The 15,492-nt window shown below is 35.4% G+C and overlaps 1 protein-coding gene across 3 annotated transcripts in view; it reads left to right on the forward strand.

Moving 5' to 3' along the window:
- Positions 1–93: 93 nt before the first annotated feature.
- CSE1L (chromosome segregation 1 like) overlaps positions 94–15,492 on the forward strand; it is a 51,159-nt gene continuing 35,760 nt past the window's right edge. The window contains exon 1 of one of the 3 annotated variants that reach the window (XM_031951583.1): positions 94–214. In XM_031951583.1, coding sequence (XP_031807443.1) covers positions 202–214 — 13 coding nt within the window. In that variant the 5' untranslated portion in view covers positions 94–201. Of the gene's footprint in view, positions 215–455; positions 587–1,090; positions 1,110–15,492 lie in introns of those variants that run through there. The other 2 variants (XM_031951584.1, XM_031951585.1) reach the window with 2 other exon arrangements.

A 15,492-nucleotide genomic window follows, 5' to 3' on the forward strand; every position in this document is an offset into this window, starting at 1 on the left:
CAAAGTCGGGGCGGAGGATATCCCAAGTCGCTTTGGCCTCGATGTGTTACTCTACAATTTCAGGCAGCTTTTGCAAAGCGGTTTAAAAACCACAAAGCGCTTTTCCTACAATGGGGGCGCAACGTGGCGTAATGGAAATAACTGCATTTGGAACCAGCAGACCTGGATTTTAACACCAGCTCGGTCTCCGACACTGGCGAAATGTTCCTCAACTGTAAGAATGAAGGGCTTGGACTAAATGACCCCTGACCCCCAAAGTTCTGCGTACTCAAAAGCATTCTAGCTTCGCGTTCTATAATTCCATAGGTACTCGGGAGGGGGAGGGGAGCGCCGTGCATAGGGTAAATAGGAGGGGCCAGGCCCAAGTTTCGGGTAGTGGATTGGCTGTACCGATCGTGGGCTGGATCAGTGTCGTTCTGGGGCCCGCCCCTTTTCTGGCCGCCCTAGCGCCTGCGCACTGGGCTCCGCCGCGCCACCGCGCCATTTTGCCGGGGTTTGAATGTGAGGCGGTGCCGCAGCTGGAGCGGCATAGCTGGGTACGGTCTAAAGTCGGGCATCTTCTTTTCCTGTCCCGTATTACTAAGAGGTAAGGAGAGAAGCGGGGTTGAGTTGGGTCCGGCCAGCCGGCTCTCCCAGGTTCCCATCATTCCCCTTGGGGGCCCAGCTCTGGCCGCCGGGAGCCGGGGGCCGCGCCGCGTTGTGTTAAGGTGGGAGCGGATGGTAGGGTCGCCCTGCTGACAGCTTCTTCACTCAGCCTTTCCTCCCCCTGCCCTCGCCCACTTCCGCGGGACCCGCTGCCCCTGGGCTCGCGGTGCCCGCGTCCTTCCGCTGGGACAGGCTGGGCGCTGGGCCTGTGGGGGCCAGGGCAAGCGGAGACTCGGCCTAGCGTGATCGCAACGGGATGCCCGCCCCTTTCCCTCCGTCGCCTCGTTCATTGGCTGGGGCCGTTCTTTGCTGCAAGGGTAGCCTGTTGCTGATTGGCTCTCGGGTTACGTCCATCTCACTCCAGCAGGTTAAGGTGGAGCGGTAAGCCCCTAAGCATGAGGGACTCGCCTTTCCCCGGTAATGTTTGCTGGGTTTCCTCTCCTCCTTCTGGGACTCGGCCGCGGGTACCGTTTTTCCCCTTCCTTTTACGAAGAAATTATCTTTTAGCTGTTGCAGGAATTCTCATTAAATTTGGTGGGGACTTTGGGGCGAGGCATGACTGCCTTATGGAATCCTCCAGGAGACACATTGGTGATCTCTTTTACCTTGGCATCTTCTCTATTCTTTCCTCTATGCCGTAAATGCAGGGGATGCGGAGGAGGGGACCAGACTTCCTTTTTCGGTTCGTTTTTAGTGGGGTGCTGTTGTCGGCTACCGTCCTGCCGACCAGGGCCCTTCCTTTTACTTATCTTCCTTCTAAATATTTCCTATGCCTTGTCTTTTCTTTTTTCTCGTCCTTTTCCTCTTCCCTGCTCCATCTCCAATCCAGGGGAGTAACACCTATCTTCCTCTCAAATTATGATGTCGGCATCTTTTGGGGATAGAAAGGTATATGAGTAAATTGTGTGATGGGGAAATCCCTTTTCTGCAGCAGGTTAGAGTGACATGTTTGGATGTAGGAATACCTAGATCCCTTAAGGCTTTGGGAGTGGTAAAATGCTAAAAGTAGTGATTGCATTGAGAAGATTGAAGTTAACAGTTGTGCTTATCACAAGCCTTTATTTTTGGGGATCCTTTCTTTCTCTTTCATGTTTCATGAATCTGAAATTGGAATCATCCATTAAAGCGTAAATTCACAGAGGAAAAAATGTAGACATCTCTTTCAACAAATCTTATTAATTTTTCCTTCTGCTGTATGACTTAGTAGTTGTAGAAGGATTTATTCTTAATCTAAAGTTTTTAAATTTGGGGAGTTAGAGGTTTCAAACCATCCAATAGGAAAATGTTGGAATCTCCTTGGATGGGGAAGAGGAAGAAGATTTAATTTACTTATTTGTTTTTAGCATTAATGGAGGAGTTGTTAGGAGGTGTTTCACTTCAGTATGCATATAAGTAAAAACACAGGGCAATGTGTTAGGAATACAACAAAAAATTCTTCTGCTTCGAAGGAGCTTAGTTATTATTGTAGAGATACAAAATATACACAAATAAATAAACATGAGATGGAAGAGGGCACTACCAATTATAGATGGAGAGATCAGGAAACATTTCACAGAGGGTTGGTATGTGAGCTGTCTTTTTAAAAATTAAATTTAATTTTTAAGTGCCTCGTGGTCTGAAGTGGTGGGTATGTTTAATTTTTCTGCATTTGATTGTAAGGTTTTTATGCCTTAATACACGATCAGTTTTTATGAAGATGCCAGGTACAGCTAAGAAAAAGGTATGCTCTTTTCTATTCTCATTCATTTTTCTCCAGAGATCTCTATCATATGTAACTTTTTTTTTTAATTTAAATTTTCTTTTAAATTTATTTTATGTTTAAATTTGTGTAGTTCTGAGAGGGGAAAGTTGAAGTTCTCAATTTTTACAGTTGTATTGTCTGTTTCTTCATGTGATTCATTTAATTTTTCTGTTAAGATTTTGGATGCTTTGCCACTTCTTGGATTTATTTTTAATATTGATAGTTTTATTATATATGGTTCCTTTTAACAATATGTAGTGTCCTTTTTAATTAGGTCTATTTTTTGCATTTGCTTTGTACTTCAGCTGGAACATTATAGATTCTGCTGTAGTCTCTGTGTGTATCTCTGTTTCAAGTATGTTCTTGTAAGCAACAAATGGTTGGATTCTGTTTTCTGATCCATTCTACTCTCACCTTCTGTTTTATGGGTAAGTTCATCCCATTTGCATTCACAGTTATTATATTAACTGTGTATTTCCCTCCAACCTGTTTTCTTCCGTTTGTTCTTTTCTCTTTTTTCTGTCATTCCCCTACAATCTTGTTTTACCTGTGATCCTCGTTTTCATACTACTTCTATATTGAATAAGATAGATTTCTATTACCAATTGAGTATAGAAATATATTTTTCTTCTTTAAACCAATTTACATGTGCATAAGGTTCAAGCATTGTCTACCACCTTAACATCTTCCCCTTTACTCTAAAAGCTCTTCCTTACACACCTTTTATATGAGATAATTTCCCCCCATTCATCCTGATTCCTTGTTATCTAAAGGCATTCTTCTTTCTCACTTGTCTTTTTTTTTTTTTTTTTTTTTAACATTATCTTCAGATAATTTAAACATTATGTCAGATCTCCGGTGTTGTCTTGGCATGGGACAATGTCTCACTGGTCTTTTGTTGGTTCTGCCATTCCAGAATTTAATTTGAGACATTATGTAAAATTGTTTGAAGAGAAATATTAAGAGAGCTAAAATGAATGCTTTCTCTACTCTGCCTCTAATCTGAGTTTTGAGAGATGGAAATAAAAAGTATGTTCTCAGCATGGATCACGGAATTTTGAGTTTGGGAAACACCTAAATAGTCATAGAGACAAATAAAAGTAATATCTGGAGTGGTAGATAGGAACTAAATTGTGGAAAGCTTGAAAACTAGTTGAATTTTTTTATCCTACAGGTAGTAGGGGAGCAGCCGAAGGTTTTTGATTAGACTTGTGTCTTAGGAATATTGATGATCTTAACTGTGTGAAGAATGGATTGGAAAAGGATGAGATGAACCATGGAGACCAGTAAGAGGCTTTTGTAATAGTCCAAAGGAGAGGTGCTGAGGGCCTAAGTTAGAGTATTTTAATATGAGCAGAACATGGAAGGGATAGGGAAAGATAGTTATTAAGGAGATAAAATCCATAAAATTTGGCAACTGATTGGGTATTGGGGAATGGAGAGAGAAAAGCCAGAGGTAATTTTGAGGTTGTCATCCTGGGTGTATGGGAAGATGGATAGTGTTGCATTCAATAGTTCCCTTTTTACATGTTGATTTGAGATGCTGATGGGACATGTAGTTGAAGTCTAGTGATTTATTAACGGTATGAGACCATCAGGAGATATAGAAAAGGGCAGAGATAAACATCTGAGAGTCATGTGCATAGAGATAACTGAACCCATGGGAACTGTTGAATTCAGCTGAGGGAATATAGAGAAAAGAGCTTTTGGGGGTCATGCTTAGTGAGGAAGAGTGAATAATGATCCAATCAAGAACACTTGGTCATATTAGTAGGATGAAAACCAGTAGATAGTAGTATCACAAAAGCTGGAGAAGGCTGCATACAAGAGGAAGGATTGGGAGTCTCTGTGGCCACTAAGAAGTCAAGTAGGATGTAGACTAGCCATTGGATCCATCAATTAGTGAGTGATTCTTGAAGATCATTAAGGCAGAGATTTCAGTAAAGTTACTAAATCAAAAATCAGATTGGAAGGAGTTGAAAAGAGGTGAGAAAATGGGAAGCATTAAATATAGATGACTTTTTCTTGGTTTTGCTGGGAAGGTAAGGAGAGATACAGGACAGTTTAAGAAGTAGCAGTCAAAACAAAGATTTTTTTTTTCTCCAGGGATGGAAACTTAGTCATTTAATTCAACAATCATTTAACTTAAAAAGCTTACATGTAAGGCAGCTAGATATCCCTGGAATCAGAAGGACCAGAATTCATTTTCAACCTCAGACATTTAACATTTAATAGCTGTGTGACCCTGGAGAAGTCACTTAACTCCACTTGGCCTGCAAAAAAAAGAAAGAAGCTTTCATGCTGTAGATACAAAGATAAAAGTGAAGCAGTCTCTACTCTCAAGGAGTTTCCATTCTATTTGTTGTCTTTTAAGAAGCAGGAGTGAACAATTGGATAAAAAATATTGGAAGATAATGAAAGATGAAAGAATGGTTTAGGGTACTAGTCCAGGAACAGAGACCAGAAGGATGACATTCCAGGAAAGTTGGGCCTTGACAAAGAGAATGGCTATATTTTCCTCAAGCACAGCAAAAGAAATGAGACTAAAACTTTATGTGGTCATATTTTAAGATGTGATAAAGAGGAGAAGGGATAGTTTCCATTTTCTCAATAAAGTAGAATGACAGCTCTTCTGAAAGAAAACACCCGGGGAGCACCATTTCAGACAGTATAATAGAGAATTAGGAAAGAATAAAAGGCCTTCCATGTAGCACTGAGAGCTCAGTTGAGATTAGAGAACTTTAATATGTAATGGACCTAGGTGTCCATGATTACATAATGGTATTTTTGGAGTAGGTGGAAAGAAGGTGGGCCTTGGCAAGGCACAAGTTTCCATAGGAAGAGGCTACTATCAGTTTGAATTGGTCAATGACAGAATCAAGTCTAATTTTGAAAGAAGGGAAGTGAGGCTACTTCAAGGGTGATATATTGGGAAAACAAGAAGATCAGGAGAAACTAAAGATCACAATAAGGATAAGAAATGGGTTTGGGTGCAATGAAATAGGGACGGGGAAAGAAAGGCAGTAATAGGATTTTCAGAGTTAAAATTATTAAAGGTAGTATAATTATGTGTGATTGGTAATGATGTGATCTTCTCTTTGGGGAGCTGAAGTAGTGTTAGAGATCATTTGGAGGTCTTGATTTACTAGAGTATTTGAAGGAATTTATAGCATTTACATAGCACCTATTATGTGCCTGGGATTGAACTAAAAACTTTACAAATATTTCATCTTACTCTCATTATCACTCTAATTTCTCCACGCTCATTTGGAACGATGCCCAAAGGGCTATCAAACTGCGTATACCCTTTCATCCAGCAATGTCTCTACTGGGTCTGCATCCCGAAGAGAACATAAAGGGGAAAAGACCCACATGTGCAAAAATGTATAAGTCTTTTTTGTAGTGGCAGGAACCAGAAAGTGAGTAGGTGCCCATCAGTTGGGGAGTGGCTGAATAATTTATAGTATGTGGATGCCATGGTATATTATTTTATATGAAATGATGAGGCTGATTTTAGAAAAGCTTGGAAAGACTTCTATGAACTGATGCTGAATGAAGTAAACAGAATTAGGAGAACATTGTGCATAGTGACAGCAAGATTATGTGATTAAGTATGATACTTGGCTCTTCTCAGCAGTAATTCAGTGATCCAAGATAGTTCCAAGAGACTTGTGATGGAAAATGCCATCCGCATCTAGAGGGAACTATGGAGATTGAATGTGAATAGCAGCATACTTTTTTCACCTTTTTTTTTTTTTGTTTGTTTTTTCCTTTTGTCCTGATTTTTCTTTCACTACATAACATGGTAATATGTTTAAAATGATTGTTAATGTATAACCTAGATATCACTTTGCTTGCTGTCTTAGGAAGAAGGAAAAAAAGGGAGAAAAAAAATTTGGAACTCAAAATCTTACAAAAACAAATGTTGGAAACTATCTTTACATGTAACTGGAAAAATAAAATATTATTTAAAAAAGATAAAATGTATGGTCATTGCCAAAAAATAAGGAATTAGAAATTGAGGGGATGATCATCAATTGAGGAATGGCTAATTAAATTGGGATAATATGAATGTAATGGAATATTATTGTGCTATAGGTAATGATGAGCAGACTAATTTCAGAAAAACCTGGAAAGACTTACATGAACAGATATACAATGAAGTGAGCAGAACCAGGAGAATATCATACATAGTAATACCCTGCACTCATCATTTACAGCTTTTCTTAACACTAAAATTACCCAAGACAATTCTGAATGATTCATGATGGAAAATAATATCCACATCTAAAAAAAGAACTAATGGACTCTAAATGCAGTTCAGGATTTTATTTTATTTTTTCCTTTTCATTTACAGTTATATAATTGTGCTTATTTAACTTTGTATCATTTCACATAAATTCCCAGAGTTTTGTATTTTCATATTCTTTTAATTTATGTTTATAATTTGTTTTTCTTTGAGACCATTATAATTAGAATTTCTTCACATTTAATATTTATTATTTTGTTGTTGCTCTTTATTTTGTTTTCTCCTAAATTTCAAATGGAAAATAAGATGAATATTTCTACAAATAAAATAGTAAGGCAAAAAGGCATTGAAAATGAGCACCATATGTTCATTCTTCTCCCTTTAAGAATGACACAGCAAATTTAGTGTTATTTTCTCTATAAAATAGCCTTTTATTTTTTCCGTAAAAACTAATTTTAACAATTAATTTAAAAAAGATTTTTTGAGTGCCAACTTTTCTCCTTCCCTCCATCACTTCTCTCCTTCTAAGATGGTAAGCAATTTGTTATTGGGAATGTATGTGCACTCATAAAATGTTTCCCTACTAATCATGTTGTAAAAGAAGAAACAGAACAAAAGGAAGAAAACTGTGGAAAAAATGAAGTAAAAATAGTATACTTTGATCTGCATTCTCTGTAAATGTGATGTGTTCCTCTATAATTGTTTATGATTTGACTTTTATATCAGTCATATATGTGTTTGGAAGTTATCTTGGTTTATGTAGTATGAGGTTTATTAATCTAAAATTAATTTCTGTCCAATTGTTTTTTAGTTTTTCCTATCACTTTTTTTGAAGTTGTGAGTTCTTGACCAAGTAGTTGGAGTCTTTGGGTTTGTCAATAGCACTGTTTGTTTGCTTATTTCTTGTGTAACTTGTTCCATTGTAGACCTTCTACTCTTTAAACAATACCAAATTCCTTCTATTATCACTGCTTTGAAATATTCTTAAGAGTTCTGGTTTTGGGCTTTATTGTTTTCTAGATTTAACACAGTGTCCGGTACTCAGTAGATATTTCATAAATATTATTATTGATTTCATTATTTCCCTTAAAATTCTTATACTTTTTTCCTTTCTGATGAATTTTATTATTCAATTTTTCTGGTGCTACCTTTACTTCAAACTTAAGATTGATAGATTAATCTGATTTCAAGTATCATAAATATTTATTATGATTGTATAGTGCTTTAGAATTTTTAAAGTACCTTTACATAGGTTATTTCATGTAGTCATATTTAGATTAAATGACATGTCATTCAGACTGTCTAGAGGGTAATCTTGGGGTGAGCAATCTTAAATGTATTAAGTATATTTTGTCGTGTTGAACAGATAGAAATAATTTTAAAAATAGAAACTAAAACCCATTTTGTTGCTTATGAACATAGTCCTAGAGAATTTAGGAGGGTCTTTTTGTTTAGTTCTGCTTACTACCCCCTGTGTCAGTTCATATAAGTCTTCACATGTTCCTCTGAATTCTGAGACAGATGTAATGAAAACCAAAGGTGTATAGTAGCTAGATTTATTAACCATAAGAATAGGATCAGCTTTCTAGAACACCAGGATCTAACCCTATATTCTTCTTTTAATAGTCCACTCATAGGAATAGATGAGAGAGGGTAATTGGAGATGATTCTCTGCTGCCTTTCCCTTAAATCTAAATATCATAAAGCTAGGAAGTTTCACCTCTTAAAATCCATCAGCCCCCTCTTGTGAAATCTCTATTCTTTTCTTCTTTTATATCTATCTAGATATAGATATAGATGTAGATATAGATATATTTAATGCACATTGCTTTATGAATCATATTGGGAGAGAAAAATCAAGAGTAAAAGGGAAAAAACCATGAGAGAGAGAAAAAGACAAAAAAGTCAACATAGCATGTGTTGATTTATATTTAGTCTTCTTAGTTCTTTTTCTGAATGTAGATGACATTGTCTGTCCAAAGTCTATTGAGATTGCTTTGGATCATTGAGAAGAGCCAAGTCTTTTATAGTTGATCATTGAACATTCTTGCTGTTATTGTGTATAATGTATTCCTGGTTCTGCTTGTTTCATCAGCATCAGTTCATGTAAATCTTTCCAGGCCTTTCTAAAATCAATTTGTTTATTTTTTATAGAACAGTTAGGTAGTTGTTTTAGTTTGTTAAACACTGATTTGATGGTACAGGAAATTTGATTGTTAAAAAACTTTAAAGGTGCCAATCTGAAGTACAGCAAGTTCCTTGGCAATAGTGTAGAGGTGTCACTGTTCTTCCATTCTCCTACAGTTACAATCTTAGTATTATTCTGGACTTCTCATTTTCTTTTATCCCACAGAATCAGTTATTTACCATTTTTCTTTATTTTTTACGTAAACATCTTTTCTATTCTTTTATCATCACTCATTATATCATCTCTTAAATAGATTTGGTCTTGATCACCTCTTTCCTAGCCTGCTAATTGTTTTCCTTGCCTCAGGTCTCTGTTCCTCTACATTCTGTACATAGACAGTGAAACAAGTGACCTTGTCATTTCCTCAATGATTATGTATTACTTCTAGGATCAAATAAAAATTCCTCAGGCCTTTAAGGCCCTTCACAAATGGGCCCCAACTTAAGTATACATTATTCTCTTTTCCTCATTCTGTGTTCCAACTAAACTGAACTTCTTTGTGTTCCTCACACCTAACATTCCATCTCCCTTCTACATAATGATCTTCCATTCCTGGAATGCATTCTTACTTAACACCTTATGGTGTGGTTCCCTTCAAGGCTTTGCTCAAATACCACATTCTATATGAAAGCTTTCCTAGTTTCTCCAATAACTAGTCCCCTGTAACTTCCCACTACATGGTATTTACTTTGTATATTTTTATATATGTGCATGTTTTCTCCTTTCATAGAAAGCCCCACTGAGGGGCTTTTATCCCTAGCACCTAAGAAATTCTTGTGATTAAATGGCGTGAATTAAATATTCTGCAAAAGTAAATTTCTTTCACTCAATCCAGAAGAGAAATTATCAAGCTTTTTCAGACCTAAAACCACTTTTTCAGGGCAAAGACCCTTCCATAGAATCTAGGATTCTACCTGTTTTATTTAGTCACTACCCACAAATTTTATAGAACTTTTCATGAAACACTGGGTTTTAATCAAATATAAGCAAATTCTTAGGAATAGGAAAAAATATGTAGAAAGATTGTTGATAGGGCGATGTTAGAAAAAATCCTGGACTAGAAGTCAGAAAATTTGGATTTGTCTTATCTTTTTTAGTACTGTCATTGTGATGTTTGCTAAATTCTGTTTCTTCCTCTGCATTTCATGGTCCTCATTTGTTAAGTGAAGTAACAAGATTATGTAATGACCAACTGTGATGGACTTAGCTCTTCTCAGTAGTGTAGTGATTCAAGACACTGCCAATAGATTTGGGATGGAAAATGCCATCTGCATCTGGAGGGAGAACTATGAAAATTTAATGTGTATTTTTCACCATTGTTTGTTTGCTTTTTCTTAATCAACTAAAAAAAGTAGAATCTCTTTTTTTTTTTAATTAAAGCTTTTTCTTTAAAAAAATTTTTATTATAGCTTTTTATTTACAAAACATATACATGGTAATTTTTTCAACATTGGACCCTTGCAAAACCATCTATTCTAAAATTTCCAAGCTCTAAGTTTTGGCTATAATATTCCTGGGGGTTTTAATTTGGGTGTTTCCTTCAGAAAGTGACTAGGGGATTCTTCTTTCCACTTTGCTCTCTGGTTCTAAGCTATCTGGGTAAAAATTTTTTTAGGTGATTTCTTGAAATATAATGTCTAGGCCCTTGTTGGTATCTTGGCTCTTGTCAAATGATTATTAATTTTTTTTCTCCTTAATGTTTCCTAGTCGTGTTGTTTTTGCTATAAGATACTTTACATTCTTTCTTTCTTTTTTAAATAGTCTTTTTGCTTTGTTGTCTCCAATGAAGTCATTAATTTAACTTCTGTTTGGTTCATTCTGGTTTTCTGGGGATTGGTTGCTTGGGAAAAGGTTAGCTTTCAAGTCCCTTTCTGATTTTATCTTTCATAATTCTCATTTATAAAAAAATTTTTATTCTTTTAAAACAAAACAAAAAGCACAGTTCCTGCTTCTTCTAAGATTTTAAAGTTGAGTTTCTGTCTAATCCATGTTTTTTGTTGAGACTTATAGATGTTTTGTAGCCATTCTCTTCTGGGTTTATGTCTTAAACATGTTTGTCACAATAAAAGCTTTTTATGTTGGAATTCTTTTTTGTTTGCTCATTCTTCTTTTTTGATTGGGTATGATTGGTAGGCCAGCCTTCTGTTATTATGAAAATGACAGTAGAATTCAGAAATAAGGCTCTGAATTAAGAATAAAGGAACCAAGTTATTTCAATGAGAAAAGCCTGTAGCTCATCAATTAGAACATTTTTATTTTTGTAAATCAATAAATAAATATTAAATACTTACTCGATGTTGGAAAGTAAAGATACCAAAGCAAAAGCACCAACTCTTACAAGCTTACATTCTATAGGGGAGACAACATGTGCACATTAAGTGTGTACAAAATAAAAACAAGATAAAGGTATTTCATTTATAACAACATATACATGCCTAAAAATCACAGGGCTTACAGGAACAAGGAAGTTAGGGACACAACATTCAAAAAACTTGATTAATCAAGGTGTAGAGACAATGTACCTGCAGAAATGGTGATAGAAGTGAAATGTGTAAGTTCAGATTTTTCGCAATTCCTTCTGAACAACCAGAAAATATATATTTTTTAAAAATGGCACTTTATCCCTTGTAGACAAAGTTGTGTACAAACAAAAGTGATATTTAAGTAATACTCAAATTATTCCCCAAATTTCTGTTTTCAAAACTAGTGGCCCAGCAAAACTGACAGGAATTGGTTTTTGGTTTGATTTTGCTTTTTTGTTAAAGGGATGTAAAAGCATTTGGGGTCGGAGGAGGGTCAGGAAAAACTTCATAGGAGGTATTGTTGCTACAATTTGAAAAGAAAATTAAGGATTCTTAAGAACTGGATATGAGAAGTAAATACATTCCAGGAAGGCAGTGTGCAAAGACACTGATATGGGAGTTGAATCTAAGGAACAATACGGATGGAAAACACAAAACAATTTCACTACAAATTCAGCGTGTCAGCATGGAAGAAGTTATGGGAAAATAGAATTCAGAAAGAAAAGAATATTATATATTTTTCCTACAGATAAATAAATAAGGATTCCAAAGCACTTTATTAAATATGTAAAAGGAAAGAGAATGAATATATCTTAAATCTAAGTGAGTCAGCCTAATATAATGAAAATAATTGTTTTCTTATCAAAACTTAGAGGCATTTTTGGAATCATAAAAATGCTAATGTAAAGGGTAGCATTAACTAAGATGACTCCTGAAAGATATTTCACTTTGAATCGAGAAGGGCTAGCTTTGGCAAAACATTGATTTGTCCTTTGATTGATTTCTTTTTGTGTCTTTAGTATTTCTACTCCTTTAAAAAAATTTTTTTTTTTTTATAGCTTTTTATTTACAAGACATATGCATGGGCAATTTTTCAGCATTGACCCTTGAAAAACCTTTTGTTCCAACTTTTCCCCTCCTTCCCCCATCCCCCCTCAGATGGCAGGTAGACCAATACATGTTAAATATGTTAAACACAATATATGTATACATATCCATATAGTTATTTTGCTGCACAAGAAAAATCGGACTTAGACATAAGGTAAAAATAACTTGAAAAGGAAAAAAAATTTCTGCTTCTTTTGAATGTTAAATTTAATGAGGTAGTGCCAACATTGCCCTGTTTTGGGCCTTCTGTTTTGTGTTCTTCTGTTCTGTAAAAATGTAAAATGCTTGACCCTGGGCATTCACTTCATTTGCTAACACCCTAATACTATTCTACATTTTACATTGCCAGTCCTCTCCTAATTTCCAGGCCCTCAGAGAAATCTCTGGTCACTGTCTTTTGCAGTGCTTAAACCAATTTTACCAAGCTTACTTCCTTCTGAGATCTTTAGAGATCTCTGGCTACTGTTTCATATGAATTGTAGTTTAAGTACTGGTAGCACGCTCAAGACCAGCCATGTGCAAGCTCAGAGTCTTTTATTCATGTGTTCACATTCTGCCTAGCTGACCTCCTGTTGACTCCCAGGTGAACACCAGGTTAAAGAGAGCAACTTCCTCCTCATTTGAGCTTAAATAGGGTCTATGAGGTCAAAAGCACAGCCAATCAGAGAAGGAAATACTTCCAGTTAACTGAGTTCCCACCCAGGATGTGGTCTCTGCTTGCTCACAGCAAATCATTTCCAGAGGTCTCAAGCGTAACAGCTTGTTTATTTCCTGGTGCACTGAATGTGACCTTTCTCCTCTGATCCTTACATAAAAATATTTTGTTTCTACATTTTTTTTTTTGTTATCATTATGACACCTTAATCTCCCCCTTGAAATGGCTTTCCCAAATGAAAATGGTGTCACATAACAAGAATAGTCAAGTAAAATAAACTTATCTTTATCTATTAGTTGCGACTGAAATTAAATGTCTTATTTTGCAAACTACTATCCTTAAAAGAAAAGGATGAATTATTAATGATGAATTAATGATAATTAATGATTAATTGATGAATTCTTAAGTCTTTGAAAGTTTTTCTTTATGATGCTGAGTTTATTGTATATATAGTTCTCTTTTTGCTGTGCTGCCTACACTAATTCATATGATCCTCAATATTCTCCACTCTCTTCTGTAATTTCTATAATTCAGCTACACTGGCCTACTTGCATTTCTTCAAACTGGATATTCATCTGTCATCTTTGTGCCTTTGTACTTGCTCTCCTCCATCCCTTACCTTTACCTTTTTGTGTCCCTATCTTCCTTCAATTTTTATATTCTGCAGAAGGCCTTTCTGGATGTCATTCTTTGAGATTACTTTATATCTACTCTATATTGTTTGTACCTAACTATTTAGTGTCTTCCTTATTGGAGTTCTTTCGCTGGTTGTAGCTGGTTCAGTTCATTACTGTTCTATTGGAACTGATTTGGTTCAAATCATTGTTGAAGAGGGCCACACAGGACTCATTTCTCAAAGGAAAAGTCTTTTAATTGTTGCAAAAGAAGACCAAACCAGTGACATCAGGGAACTGGTTGATCAGAGGAGATGGTTTGTAGTGGGTATTCATAGAATAAGGCAATGATTTTTTCCTTTTTGGAGTTGTTTACTATTTAACTATTGGTGAGGATTTATCAAAATGAAATTTTTTGAAACATATAGAATGTCTCAAGCTTCCTGCATTCTATTTACCAGGACCCAGGCTCCCTGCCCTGGCCAAGTGGGCAACTGTATCCTGTTTTTCTGTTCCCTAAAGCCAATTGTCCACACAGGAACTAACAAAGCCCCTACTGGGGATTATTTAAACTGTACATTTGTCTTCTTATTTTCCTAGTATCTCCTCCAACATTTTTTTTTTCTTTGTAAATCTGGTGGTTGTGAGGTAGAATCTGTAATTTGCATTTTTGTAATTATAAATAATTTGGAGATTTCTTTCATATTGCTGCTTGGACTTCTTAAAACTTTTTTATACTTTATTTTATTTTGGGGGGGGGGCGAGGCAATTGGGATTAAGTAACTTGTTCAGGGTCACACAGCTAGGAATTGTTAATTATCTGAGACCAAATTTGAACTCAGGTCCTCCTGACTTTAAGGCTGGTGCTCTATCCACTGCACCACCTAGCTGCTCTGTTTTTGTACATTTTTAAAACCATTTTTCATTTGAGGAATAGCACTTAGAAAATTGAATTCAAATTTACAAATATGACCATTGTCAGAGAAATTTGCTATGCAGATCCATCCATAGATCTGAAAGGTAATGTCTATTTTATATAATTTTATCCATTATGCTCAATTGTGTACACACCTGGAATTTATTGCAAAGATTTTGAGATTTTTTTCTGTCCTAACTGCTTTCCAACTTTCCCAGCCATTTTTGTCAAATAGTGAATACTTAACCCTGTAAATTGGGTTTTTAGGCTTATCAAATACAGCACCATTATGTTAATTTTGTTCTACATGTAATTTATGTAATCTGTTTTATTAATAGATCTGGTTCTTAAGTAGTACGAAATTGTTTTGTTGATGAGTACTTTATAATATATAGTTTGAAAACAGATACTAGTAAGTTCCCTTTCTCCCCCGCCCCCATCGCCTTTTATTTATTTCCTTTGAAATTCTTGATTTTTTTTTTTGTTTCATCTGACGAATTTATATTTTTTTAGCCCTATAAAATAATACTTCGGTAGTTTGATACAGTTCTGAATAAATAAATTAGTTAACATTGAAAGCTTTTTCATATTTATTTAGTCTACCCATGAACAATAAATATTTCTTCAATTATTTAGGTATATCTATTTCCATAAGCAATATTTTATAATTGTATTTTTATAGTTTTTGTATTGTATTTATTCTGTAAATATTTTTAATGGGAATTTCTCTTTTCCCTTTGAGCTTTTGCTGAATACTGGTGACTTATATAAATTTATTTTTATATCCTGGTTACTTTTGTTTTGTTTTGTTTTTGATGATGGATCTATCCTGGTTGTTTTTTGAAAAAAGCTCAGTAAGACTAAAGTCTTACTATATTGACTCCCAGCTTCAAAATTTTTCATTTGATGTGTATATACCACATAACATTTACTTACTCATTATTCTTCGTGGTCTTTGAGAACCAACACAGTCATGGTGTCATGCTATTCTGTTTATCTTTTGGACTGTAAATAAAGTTTCTTTTTCCTGCCTCTACTTATTCCTGCTTCTGTTTTCCCACACTTTTCCTTTTT

Source organism: Sarcophilus harrisii, chromosome 2 (genome assembly GCF_902635505.1).
Source record: "Sarcophilus harrisii chromosome 2, mSarHar1.11, whole genome shotgun sequence".
NCBI classification, from domain to species: domain Eukaryota; kingdom Metazoa; phylum Chordata; class Mammalia; order Dasyuromorphia; family Dasyuridae; genus Sarcophilus; species Sarcophilus harrisii.